A 15,284-nucleotide genomic window follows, 5' to 3' on the forward strand; every position below is an offset into this window, starting at 1 on the left:
ACCATATTATGCTTATATGATCGATAGAACGACAATTACTATACTTATTACTCTTATTATTATCAACCTAACTCATATTATTAGCCATATTATGCTTATATGATCGATAGAACGACAATTACTATACTTATGATTCTTATTTTTATCAACCTAACTCATATTATTAGCCATATTATGCTTAAATGATCGATAGAACGACAATTACTATCCTTATTACTCTTATTATTATCAATCTAACTCATATTATTAGCCATATTATGCTTATATGATCGACAGAACGACAATTACTATACTTATTACACTCACTGTTATCAATCTAACTCACATTATTAACCATATTATGCTTATATGATCGATAGAACGACAATTACTATACTTATGATTCTTATTATTATCAATCTAACTCATATTATTATCCATATTATGCTTAAATGATCGATAGAACGACAATTACTATACTTATTATTCTTATTTTTATCAACCTAACACATATTATTAGCCATATTATGCTTATATGATCGACAGAACGACAATTACTATACTTATTACACACACTGTTATCAATCTAACTCATATTATTAACCATATTATGCCGATTTGATCGATAGAACGACCATCACTATACTTATTACTCTTATTATTATCAACCTAACTCATATTATTAGCCATATTATGCCTATATGATCGATAGAACGACAATTACTATACTTATTATTCTTATTTTTATCAACCTAACTCATATTATTAGCCATATTATGCTTAAATGATCGATAGAACGACAATTACTATACTTATTACTCTTATTATTATAAATCTAACTCATATTATTAACCATATTATGCAGATTTAATCCATAGAACTACAATTACTATACTCATTACTCTTATTATTATCAATCTAACTCATATTATTAACCATATTATGCATATATGATCGATAGAACGACAATTACTATCCTTATTACTCTTATTATTATCAATCTAACTCATATTATTAGCCATATTATGCTTATACGATCGACAGAACGACAATTACTATACTTATTACACTCACTGTTATCAATCTAACTCACATTATTAACCATATTATGCTAATTTGATCGATAGAACGACAATCACTATACTTATTACTCTTACTATTATCAATCTAACTCATATTATTAGCCATATTATGCATATATGATCGATAGAACGACAATTACTGTACTTACTACTCTTATCATTATCGATCTAACTCATATTATTAGCCATATTATGCTTATATTATCGATAGAACGGCAATTACTGTACTTATTACTGTTATTATTATCAATCTAACTCATATTATTAGCCATATTATGCTTAAATGATCGATAGAACGACTATTAGTATACTTATTACTATTATTATTATCAATCTTACTCATATTATTAGCCATATTATGCTTATATGATCGATAGAACGACAATTACTATACTTATTACTCTTATTATTATCAATCTAACTCATATTATTAACCATATTATGCTTATATGATCGATAGAACGACAATTACTATACCTATTACTCTTATTATTATCAACCTAACTCATATTATTAGCCATATTATGCTTATATGATTGTTACGGATAGAACTGGCCAATTGAGGCATTTCAGAGCATGGAATGAAAATTTAAAGATAAACATAAGATTTAATGAATTTAGCGGGGTTTTCGGGGACGACTGGTCGAAAGCAGCAGGCATGGCGAGTTTCCATGCCTCGAAGCCCTACGTGCACGGGGAAACCTGTGGCCGTATTCGTCGAACACCATGAGTGTCTCGGCATGAAAAACACCATCGTAGCACCGGGGGTAACCAATCCGCCCGGGAGTGGTGGTGCTCACCAAAACACCGAGGGCCACTCCGCTCGGGAGAGGTGAGAACCCGGGCGGGGGCGAGCTTGCTTGCCCTGCGCTCCGGCTAGCTGTCTGCGGGATCGGTCGCACTCGAAGACGATAGATAATTAATTTTTCTAAGAAATGTACACGTGCGTGGTGCACGTGGCAATGGCACGTGGCAATGGCACGTGGCAAAAGTGGCACGTGGCACATGCTCTGAAATTCCGAGAAAAATGCCAATTAATAAGTATTTGATCCACCGCGAAATGCCGGCGAACCCAGGTGCGCACTTCGGCAGAAAAGAAAGGCACTCCTCGGCGACGTCTCCTGATGCGTAATTTTTGAGAAACGAGTACAAAGGCGCGGACCGCTCCGTTTGACGGCGGGTACCGGCAAGTGCCGGCGCGACATCGGTATCGGCGCGCGGCGTGGCGGCGCGGCGGCTCGGCCGCAAAGGGCGGGCGGCATCGCAAGGATCGGTCGTAGAGGGATGACCGCGAAACCAAGGTCGACGGAGGGCACGTGGCAGATTTCGAAGAAATCGGGTGGTTGCTAGGAGACGTCGTAGGGGAGTGAAACGTATAAAATAAGCGAGGGCACCGGGCCCGCACTTCACTTCGATTCATTCTCTTATATTTGTTGCTACGCGTTTCATTCTTTATATTTGTTGTTACGAGGCTTCACTTATAACTTGTCACTACGGGACATACTTGTTGTCATTACGGACTTTACCTTATATTTTGCAAAGACTTTCGTTGCGGGATCAAGTATTTCGGCTTTGATTGTAATATTGATGTCACTCGCAGACTAAATTATAATACGTGTGTTATATAATAATTGAGATAAACTGTGCGTATTCACCGTCGAAAAATTGAGTTGTTCTGATACAATTTTTGGTGCCGAAACCCGGGACACTTTGACCGGACAGACGGTGTTTGACGCGATATCGTGACTTGTGTGGAAGTGCGAGTGACACACAAAGTGGACTTTACTCGAGACAATGGTACGAGGAAAACGAGCAGCAGTCCAGCAGTCAGGGAAGCAGCCAGCGGCCAAGCGGGGCAGACCAGCGAAGGCGAGAGCATTGGCAGATCCAGGACCAGGACCGGCAACCATGGAGGACAACGATTCTGCGGGGCCTTCCAGGGCACCGTCTCCCATCCTACCTGTCATCCGACAGGGGCGTCGGGCAACAAGGACCACTGGGAACCAGCGGCAGCAGGAGCTGCCAGGAGGCAGCGGTCACGGAGCAGGATGGCAGCAGCGACCCACGGAGGCGAGCATCCCATCCGCAGCCGACGAGGACACGGACTTCTCCGACGAGGCGGAGGAAACCCAGACCAACGAGGACGACAGGGCAACGCATCGGCCATGGAGCAACAGCACCGCGTTACCAGTAAGGCGTCAGCGAAACGTGAGTGAGCAATCCTTTATTGACCCGGCTGATCGACTATCCGCGGCTATCGAACGTACGTTAGCGGCGGTACGTGAAGCGTCGCTCGCAGGGGAAGGAAGTTCGCGATTAGTAAATCGTCTCACAACCGCGAAAGCGTTACCTAGCTTCTCCGGTGATCCCTTAGAGTGGCTACACTTTAAGGAGGCATATATATCGTCATCCGAATCGGGCGGATACTCGGACCGCGAAAACATTGCACGATTGTTCGATGCCCTAAAGGGCGAGGCACGCGACGTGGTTAAAACTTTGCTCGCGAGTAGCCGCGACGCGGACACAATAATAAAGACGTTAGAGTTACATTTCGGAAATAAACGGGCCGCTGCCGAGAAAATCGTCGCGGAATTAAAAACGTTGCCGGAGATAGATTCGGGGAGAATTTCTCTCGTACAATTCGCGACGAAGTTACGCGGTGCAGTGGTAGCGTTTAAAACGTTTAGGTTATTAGGGTACCTGCACAGCCCCGAACTAGTAAAATCCGTGGGACATAAGATACCGATAGCATTGCGATATGCATATAACCGGTACGCCGTAAGCGTTAGAGAAGAGAAATCGGAACTCGAGAAACTCGCGGATTTCATGTACGCGGAAGCCGAATTAGCTACGGAAGCCGGGATTTTTGATATCGATTGCACGACGGAACGACCGACACAAAGGGTAGATCGCGGCGCGTTCGGTGGATCGCGGCGGCCGTCGGCGAAAACGGCTGTGGTATGCGTAGCAGAACGGCGAGATAGGCGCGTAGAAACAAACGCGACGGAAACTCGTAAATGCGCGTTTTGCAAAAAAGATAATCATCCGTCGCCGAAATGCCTCTTCTTTGCCCGTGAGCCCGTGAGTAAGCGCTGGGATCTCGTGAAAAAGTACAACCTATGCTTCGGGTGTTTGAGGCCCGGTCATTCAAGAAACGATTGCAAAAGTGAGATGTGTAAGGTCTGCAAGAGGCAGCATCACATCCTGTTGCATAAATATGTCGACGCAAATAGTGCGGAAATGAGGCTCAGCGCGGGGCGATATCCGGGGGAGAGAGTGCGTCGGGCAGGGCATACGTCGCGAGCGACAACAGGTCGGGGGAAAATCGCGGTTCCATAGATAGCTGACTAGACGGGCAAAGCGTATTGCTGAAAATTATAGCGGTACGCGCGGGTGGGCCGAAGCGAACAATAGATACATTTGCGTTACTAGACGAGGGTTCCACGGTCACCCTGATAGACGATAGGCTGGCGCGAGACCTAGGGGTAAAGGGTTCGCGAATAGACGTGTCTATAAAAGGAATAGGCGAAGGAGAAATTCGATTAGAGAATAGCAAAAAAGTAGATTTTGACGTAGAGGGGATCTTCGGCACACACCGGATCCGCGGAGCGATAACCGTAAAAAATCTGAAGTTTCCCACACAGTCGATCAGCCGGGACATTATTGCGCGGGTACACGGTGCCGCCAAAGACGTGGAGATCCGACCGTACCACGGAGCACGAGTAGAATTATTAATCGGTCAAGACAATTGGGACCTAATCGTAACACGGGAACTGCGCGAGATAATAGGTACAGATTTGGCGGTTTCGCGCTCCCGTCTTGGATGGACCGTGCATGGGTCCGCAAAATGCTCCTCACGCGCGGTATACAAAATAGATGTAAGCGAATACCGATGTACAGGGGAGGCTCTGACTTCTTTAGACGACTTAGTAAAGGGTTATTTCGCGCTAGAATATACCGGAATAAAGGATAGCGTCGCGTGTAAAGGCGAGCAGGATCGCGCGTTGCGGATACTAGAGGAAACCAGTTCGCGTAAGGGAAAAATCTGGGAAACGGGCCTCTTATGGAAGGACGATCACGCGCCGAGCACGAACGGTTTGTCTACTGCGCGGAAAAGGTTAGAATTATTAGAACGAAGGTTAGATCGCGATCCCGAATATGCACGTTTATATTACCAGGAAATGCAGCGTTTTCTGGACCAGGGTTACGCTCAAAGGGTTGAGAACACGTTAGAGAGGGCTAGGACGTGGTATCTACCGCACTTCGGAGTGCGAAACGTAAACAAGCCAAATAAAGTTCGACTAGTTTTCGATGCCGCGGCAAAAACCGGAGGAATAAGTTTAAACGACCAGCTGATGTCAGGTCCGGACCTATTAAAATCATTGCCGGGAATATTAATTCGGTTTAGACAATACGCGGTCGCGGTGAAGGCGGACATTTCAGATATGTTCCTACGCGTGCAAATTCGGGAAAGCGATCGTGGTGCGCAGAGATTCCTATGGCGAGGAAAAGACAGGAATAGAGAACCGGACATTTACGAGATGTCGACGTTAATCTTCGGCGCCAAATCATCCCCGTGTAGCGCGATCTACGTCAAAGATAAGAATGCGAAAGATTGTAATGAAGCTCACCCGGAGGCAGTTAGAAGTATTATTAATGATAGCTATATGGACGATTTCTTATCGAGTCGAAGAACCGTGCGCGAAGCGGCAGAGCTCGTTCGGGATGTAATCGCGATAAACGCGCGAGCGAATTTCGCCATGCATGGTTGGGCGAGCAACAAGGTAGAGGTTTTGCAAAATTCCGTCGATCACGGGCAACGATTAGAGCAGGGCGACATGCGGTTAGGCGACCGAGGGGGAGAGAGGGTCCTCGGTCTTTTCTGGGACACACAGACTGACGAACTCAAATTCAATGTCGAGTTAAAGAACATACCAAAAGAAATTCTGCTAGGCGAAAAGAAGCCCACCAAACGAGAGTTCTTACGCGTTATCATGTCGGTTTTCGATCCGCTCGGTATCCTCGCGCCGTTCACGTTAAAGTCAAAAATCATCATGCAGGAAATATGGCGAGGCGGTATAAATTGGGACGACCAACTACGGGAGGAAGATTTTGTCCGTTGGCGCAAGTGGGTGTCCATGATAGACAGGGTAAAAGAATGCCGGATGCCGAGATGTTACGGGGTAACGGAATCGCGGGAGTCAGAAGCGCAACTCCACGTGTTTTGCGACGCGAGCTTAACGGCTTACGCGGCGGTAGCCTATCTACGGTTTGAAAACGAAAATCAGTCTGAATCCGCGCACGTTTCCTTGATCATGGCCAAAAGTAGAGTCGCGCCGTTAAAACCGTTGACAATACCGCGATTAGAGTTACAGGCGGCCCTGATGGGGACAAGACTCGCGACGTTCGTAGAAAAGGAGCTAGACATTAAAATTAGTAGACGAGTTTTTTGGTCAGATTCGACTACCGTGATTTCGTGGATCAGATCGGAGCCGCGGACGCGTCAAGTATTCGTAGCGAACCGTTTAGGAGAGATCGGAGAAAACACGCGGACAACGGAGTGGCGATGGGTTCCGACCGGTCAAAATCCCGCGGACGACGCGACGCGCTTCGAAAATAGCTCCGAATTTATAAGCCCGCGATGGTTTGAAGGCCCGGAATTTTTGCGACGTCCGGAATCCGAATGGCCGATAGAAAAAACGTTGACCGCGAAAGAGAAGGCGACAATCGACGGATTGGAGCAGCGGAAAGCGTGCGTCTACGTGGCGGCGACGGTAAAAGCAGAATTTTCGCTACCGATAAGATTGATGGGTTGGCGCGGTCTTCTCGTCATCGCGCGACGAGTACACGCGATCGTCGGTCGTTGGAAGGGGAAGAACACCGTGAAAGAACCGTTGGAAATAGTTCAGATAGGGGAACAGTATTGGTACCGCGTTATCCAGGAAGAATATTTCGGAGCTGAGATAGTTGCGTTGAGAAACGGCCGTAATATCAACAAGGGAAGTAAAATCGCCGGTTTAAATCCATACGTAGACGAACAGGGAATTTTGAGGGCCAACGGGCGCGTAACGGCAACGGGACTTGAGGGCTTTGACAACCGACCAATCATACTCGAGGGTCGACACCCCGCGACCAAATTACTAATTGCAGAATACCATCGGAAGTTCTATCACGCGAGTAGCGACGCGGTAGTCAACGAATTAAGGCAAAAATACCATATAATCGGTCTTCGACGCGTTTTACGTTCGCTCATAAGTAGGTGTATTGTATGTCGTATACGGCGAGGCAGGCCACAGAACCCGCTGATGTCCGCGCTACCGGTCGGGCGTGTAGCTTTTCGGCAGAGACCCTTTACACACTGTGGGATCGACTACTTTGGACCGATGATGGTAAAAATCGGGCGGCGAAGAGAGAAACGTTGGGGAGTGTTGTTTACGTGTCTCACGACAAGGGCCATCCACTTAGAGATCGCGCATTCGTTAAGTGCCAGTTCGGCCATAATGGCATTACAAAGACTCGCGGCGCGAAGAGGCACACCGCAGGTGGTCTACAGCGACAATGGGACGAACTTTCGGGGCGCGGATAAGGAGCTGAAAGACGCGACCGTGAGTATGGATCGCGCTAAGATCGAGGAATACGCATTGTCGAAACGTGTGAAGTGGGTTTTCAACCCCCCTGACGCACCGCATATGGGTGGGGCGTGGGAACGATTGATTAGGTCGGTAAAAACCGCGTTAAACGTGATTTTAAGGGAACAAGCACCCTCCGAAGAAGTTCTTTCTACGCTCTTTGCCGAAGCCGAACATTCGGTAAACTCGCGGCCGCTCACGCACGTGTCGTTAGACCCTCGCGATAAAGAGGCACTGACGCCAAATCATTTCCTGATAGGATCGTCCTCGGGTGAGATTCAGCTAGGTAGATATGACCTCCAAAATGTATGTTTGCGAAAACAGTGGCGAACAGCGCAGAGTTTCGCGGAGGCGTTTTGGAAACGATGGTTGCGCGAATATTTACCTACGCTCGTACCGCGAAAGAAATGGACCGAAAAGGAAATCCCTTAGAAGTAGGCGATATAGTGTTGATCGTAGATTTACAAGCACCGCGAAATAGTTGGCGAAAAGGGACCGTTACACGAGTATTTCCCGGTGTAGATAAAGAAGTCAGAGTGGCCGAGGTGCGCACACGAACGGGTGATTTTATACGTCCGACACGAAAACTAATAAAACTACTAGGAATAAATGAGGTACAAAATTAAATGAATTTTGTACGAGGGGGAGGATTGTTACGGATAGAACTGGCCAATTGAGGCATTTCAGAGCATGGAATGAAAATTTAAAGATAAACATAAGATTTAATGAATTTAGCGGGGTTTTCGGGGACGACTGGTCGAAAGCAGCAGGCATGGCGAGTTTCCATGCCTCGAAGCCCTACGTGCACGGGGAAACCTGTGGCCGTATTCGTCGAACACCATGAGTGTCTCGGCATGAAAAACACCATCGTAGCACCGGGGGTAACCAATCCGCCCGGGAGTGGTGGTGCTCACCAAAACACCGAGGGCCACTCCGCTCGGGAGAGGTGAGAACCCGGGCGGGGGCGAGCTTGCTTGCCCTGCGCTCCGGCTAGCTGTCTGCGGGATCGGTCGCACTCGAAGACGATAGATAATTAATTTTTCTAAGAAATGTACACGTGCGTGGTGCACGTGGCAATGGCACGTGGCAATGGCACGTGGCAAAAGTGGCACGTGGCACATGCTCTGAAATTCCGAGAAAAATGCCAATTAATAAGTATTTGATCCACCGCGAAATGCCGGCGAACCCAGGTGCGCACTTCGGCAGAAAAGAAAGGCACTCCTCGGCGACGTCTCCTGATGCGTAATTTTTGAGAAACGAGTACAAAGGCGCGGACCGCTCCGTTTGACGGCGGGTACCGGCAAGTGCCGGCGCGACATCGGTATCGGCGCGCGGCGTGGCGGCGCGGCGGCTCGGCCGCAAAGGGCGGGCGGCATCGCAAGGATCGGTCGTAGAGGGATGACCGCGAAACCAAGGTCGACGGAGGGCACGTGGCAGATTTCGAAGAAATCGGGTGGTTGCTAGGAGACGTCGTAGGGGAGTGAAACGTATAAAATAAGCGAGGGCACCGGGCCCGCACTTCACTTCGATTCATTCTCTTATATTTGTTGCTACGCGTTTCATTCTTTATATTTGTTGTTACGAGGCTTCACTTATAACTTGTCACTACGGGACATACTTGTTGTCATTACGGACTTTACCTTATATTTTGCAAAGACTTTCGTTGCGGGATCAAGTATTTCGGCTTTGATTGTAATATTGATGTCACTCGCAGACTAAATTATAATACGTGTGTTATATAATAATTGAGATAAACTGTGCGTATTCACCGTCGAAAAATTGAGTTGTTCTGATACAATGATCGATAGAACGACAATTACTATACTTATTATTCTTATTTTTATCAACCTAACTCATATTATTAGCCATATTATGCTTAAATGATCGATAGAACGACAATTACTATACTTATTACTCTTATTATTATGAATCTAACTCATATTATTAACCATATTATGCAGATATAATCCATAGAACTACAATTACTATACTCATTACTCTTATTATTATCAATCTAACTCATATTATTAACCATATTATGAATATATGATCGATAGAACGACAATTACTATACTTATTACACTCACTATTATCAATCTAACTCATGTTATTAACCATATTATGCAGATATGATCTATAGCACGACATTTACTATACTTATTACTCTTATTATTATCAATCTAACTCATATTATTAGCCATATTATGATTAAATGATCGATAGAACGACAATTACTATACTTATTATTCTTATTTTTATCAACCTAACACATATTATTAGCCATATTATGCTTATATGATCGACAGAACGACAATTACTATACTTATTACACACACTGTTATCAATCTAACTCATATTATTAACCATATTATGCCGATTTGATCGATAGAACGACCATCACTATACTTATTATTCTTACTATTATCAATCTAACTCATATTATTAGCCATATTATGCATATATGATCGATAGAACGACAATTACTGTACTTACTGCTCTTATCATTAGCGATCTAACTCATATTATTAGCCATATTATGCTTATACTATCGATAGAACGACAATTACTGTACTTATTACTGTTATTATTATCAATCTAACTCATATTATTAGCCATATTATGCTTAAATGATCGATAGAACGACTATTAGTATACTTATTACTATTATTATTATCAATCTTACTCACATTATTAGCCATATTATGCTTATATGATCGATAGAACGACAATTACTATACTTATTACTCTTATTATTATCAATCTAACTCATATTATTAACCATATTATGCTTATATGATCGATAGAACGACAATTACTATACTTATTACTCTTATTATTATCAACCTAACTCATATTATTAGCCATATTATGCTTATATGATCGATAGAACGACAATTACTATACTTATTACTCTTATTATTATCAATCTAACTCATATTATTAACCATATTATGCCGATTTGATCGATAGAACGACCATCACTATACTTATTACTCTTATTATTATCAACCTAACTCATATTATTAGCCATATTATGCTTATATGATCGATAGAACGACAATTACTATACTTATTATTCTTATTTTTATCAACCTAACACATATTATTAGCCATATTATGCTTAAATGATCGATAGAACGACAATTACTATACTTATTACTCTTATTATTATAAATCTAACTCATATTATTAACCATATTATGCAGATATAATCCATAGAACTACAATTACTATACTCATTACTCTTATTATTATCAATCTAACTCATATTATTAACCATATTATGCATATATGATCGATAGAACGACAATTACTATACTTATTACACTCACTATTATCAATCTAACTCATGTTATTAACCATATTATGCAGATATGATCGATAGCACGACATTTACTATACTTATTACTCTTATTATTATCAATCTAACTCATATTATTAGCCATATTACGCTTAAATGATTGATAGAACGACAATTACTATACTTATTATTCTTATTTTTATCAACCTAACACATATTATTAGCCATATTATGCTTATATGATCGACAGAACGACAATTACTATACTTATTACACTTACTATTATCAATCTAACTCATATTATTAGCCATATTATGCCTATATGATCGATAGAACGACAATTACTATACTTATTAGTCTTACTATTATCAATCTAACTCATATTATTAGCCATATTATGCATATATGATCGATAGAACGACAATTACTGTACTTATGACTCTTATCATTATCGATCTAACTCATATTATTAGCCATATTATGCTTATATTATCGATAGAACGACAATTACTGTACTCATTACTGTTATTATTATCAATCTAACTCATATTATTAGCCATATTATGCTTATTTGATCGATAGAAAGACAATTACTATACTTATTACACTTACTATTTTCAATGTAACTCATATTATTAACCATATTATGCATATATGATCGATAGAACGACAATTACTATACTTATTACACTCACTGTTATCAATCTAACTCATGTTATTAACCATATTATGCAGATATGATCGATAGCACGACATTTACTATACTTATTACTCTTATTATTATCAATCTAACTCATATTATTAGCCATATTATGCTTATATGATCGATAGAACGACAATTACTATACTTATTATTCTTATTTTTATCAACCTAACACATATTATTAGCCATATTATGCTTATATGATCGACAGAACGACAATTACTATACTTATTACACACACTGTTATCAATCTAACTCATATTATTAACCATATTATGCTGATTTGATCGATAGAACGACAATCACTATACTTATTACTCTTATTATTATCAACCTAACTCATAATATTAGCCATATTATGCTTATATGATCGACAGAACGACAATTACTATACTTATTACACTTACTATTATCAATCTAACTCATATTATTAGCCATATTATGCCTATATGATCGGTAGAACGACAATTACTATACTTATTAGTCTTACTATTATCAATCTAACTCATATTATTAGCCATATTATGCATATATGATCGATAGAACGACAATTACTGTACTTATGACTCTTATCATTATCGATCTAACTCATATTATTAGCCACATTATGCTTATATTATCGATAGAACGACAATTACTGTACTTATTACTGTTATTATTATCAATCTAACTCATATTATTAGCCATATTATGCTTATTTGATCGGTAGAAAGACAATTACTATACTTATTACACTTACTATTTTCAATGTAACTCAAATTATTAGCCATATTATGCTTATATGATCGACAGAACGACAATTACTATACTTATTACACTCACTGTTATCAATCTGACTCACATTATTAACCATATTATGCAGATATGATCGATAGCACGACATTTACTATACTTGTTACTCTTATTATTATCAATCTAACTCATATTATTAGTCGTATTATGCTTAAATGATCGATAGAACGACAATTACTATCCTTATTACTCTTATTATTATCAATCTAACTCATATTATTAGCCATATTATGCTTATATGATCGACAGAACGACAATTACTATACTTATTACACTCACTGTTATCAATCTAACTCACATTATTAACCATATTATGCTAATTTGATCGATAGAACGACAATCACTATACTTATTACTCTTACTATTATCAATCTAACTCATATTATTAGCCATATTATGCATATATGATCGATAGAACGACAATTACTGTACTTACTACTCTTATCATTATCGATCTAACTCATATTATTAGCCATATTATGCTTATATTATCGATAGAACGACAATTACTGTACTTATTACTGTTATTATTATCAATCTAACTCATATTATTAGCCATATTATGCTTAAATGATCGATAGAACGACTATTAGTATACTTATTACTATTATTATTATCAATCTTACTCATATTATTAGCCATATTATGCTTATATGATCGATAGAACGACAATTACTATACTTATTACTCTTATTATTATCAATCTAACTCATATTATTAACCATATTATGCTTATATGATCGATAGAACGATAATTACTATACTTATTACTCTTATTATTATCAACCTAACTCATATTATTAGCCATATTATGCTTATATGATCGATAGAACGACAATTACTATACTTATTATTCTTATTTTTATCAACCTAACTCATATTATTAGCCATATTATGCTTAAATGATCGATAGAACGACAATTACTATACTTATTACTCTTACTATTATAAATCTAACTCATATTTTTAACCATATTATGCAGATATAATCCATAGAACTACAATTACTATACTCATTACTCTTATTATTATCAATCTAACTCATATTATTAACCATATTATGCATATATGATCGATAGAACGACAATTACTATACTTATTACACTCACTATTATCAATCTAACTCCTGTTATTAACCATATTATGCAGATATGATCGATAGCACGACATTTACTATACTTATTACTCTTATTATTATCAATCTAACTCATATTATTAGCCATATTATGCTTAAATGATCGATAGAACGACAATTACTATACTTATTACTCTTATTATTATGAATCTAACTCATGTTATTAACCATATTATGCAGATATGATCGATAGCACGACATTTACTATACTTATTACTCTTATTATTATCAATCTAACTCATATTATTAGCCATATTATGCTTAAATGATCGATAGAACGACAATTTCTATACTTATTATTCTTATTTTTATCAATCTAACTCATAATATTAGCCATATTATGCTTATATGATCGACAGAACGACAATTACTATACTTATTACACTTACTATTATCAATCTAACTCATATTATTAGCCATATTATGCATATATGATCGATAGAACGACAATTACTGTACTTATGACTCTTATCATTATCGATCTTACTCATATTATTAGCCATATTATGCTTATATTATCGATAGAACGACAATTACTGTACTTATTACTGTTATTATTATCAATCTAACTCATATTATTAGCCATATTATGCATATATGATCGATAGAACGACAATTACTATACTTATTACACTTACTATTATCAATCTAACTCAAATTATTAGCCATATTATGCTTATATGATCGATAGAACGACAATTACTATACTTATTACTCTTACTATTATCAACCTAACTCATATTATTAGCCATATTATGCTTAAATGATCGATAGAACGACAATTACTATACTTATTTCTCTTATTGTTATGAATCTAACTCATATTATTAACCATATTATGCATATATGATCGATAGAACGACAATTACTGTACTTACTGCTCTTATCATTAGCGATCTAACTCATATTATTAGCCATATTATGCTTGTACTATCGATAGAACGACAATTACTGTACTTATTATTCTTATTTTTATCAACCTAACACATATTATTAGCCATATTATGCTTAAATGATCGATAGAACGACAATTACTATACTTATTACTCTTATTATTATAAATCTAACTCATATTATTAACCATATTATGCAGATATAATCCATAGAACTACAATTACTATACTCATTACTCTTATTATTATCAATCTAACTCATATTATTAACCATATTATGCATATATGATCGATAGAACGACAATTACTATACTTATTACACTCACTATTATCAATCTAACTCATGTTATTAACCATATTATGCAGATATGATCGATAGCACGACATTTACTATACTTATTACTCTTATTATTATCAATCTAACTCATATTATTAGCCATATTATGCTTAAATGATTGATAGAACGACAATTACTATACTTATTATTCTTATTTTTATCAACCTAACACATATTATTAGCCATATTATGCTTATATGATCGACAGAACGACAATTACTATACTTATTACACTTACTACTATCAATCTAACTCATATTATTAGCCATATTATGCCTATATGATCGATAGAACGACAATTACTATACTTATTAGTCTTACTATTATCAATCTAACTCATATTATTAGCCATATTATGAATATATGATCGATAGAACGACAATAACTGTACTTATGACTCTTATCATTATCGATCTAACTCATATTATTAGCC

General features: G+C 39.0%; 1 protein-coding gene across 1 annotated transcript; it reads left to right on the forward strand.

The window, feature by feature from the left end:
• Positions 1-2,855: 2,855 nt before the first annotated feature.
• LOC143266382 (uncharacterized) lies at positions 2,856-7,870 on the forward strand (the record flags this gene model as incomplete). Its single annotated transcript, XM_076541955.1, has 2 exons — positions 2,856-4,227; positions 4,443-7,870. Coding segments are annotated over exons 1-2 (4,800 nt in total), but the record flags the coding sequence as incomplete, so codon positions are not given.
• Positions 7,871-15,284: the final 7,414 nt, after the last annotated feature.

This window comes from Megachile rotundata, unplaced genomic scaffold (genome assembly GCF_050947335.1).
Source record: "Megachile rotundata isolate GNS110a unplaced genomic scaffold, iyMegRotu1 scaffold0504, whole genome shotgun sequence".
NCBI classification, from domain to species: Eukaryota; Metazoa; Arthropoda; class Insecta; order Hymenoptera; family Megachilidae; genus Megachile; species Megachile rotundata.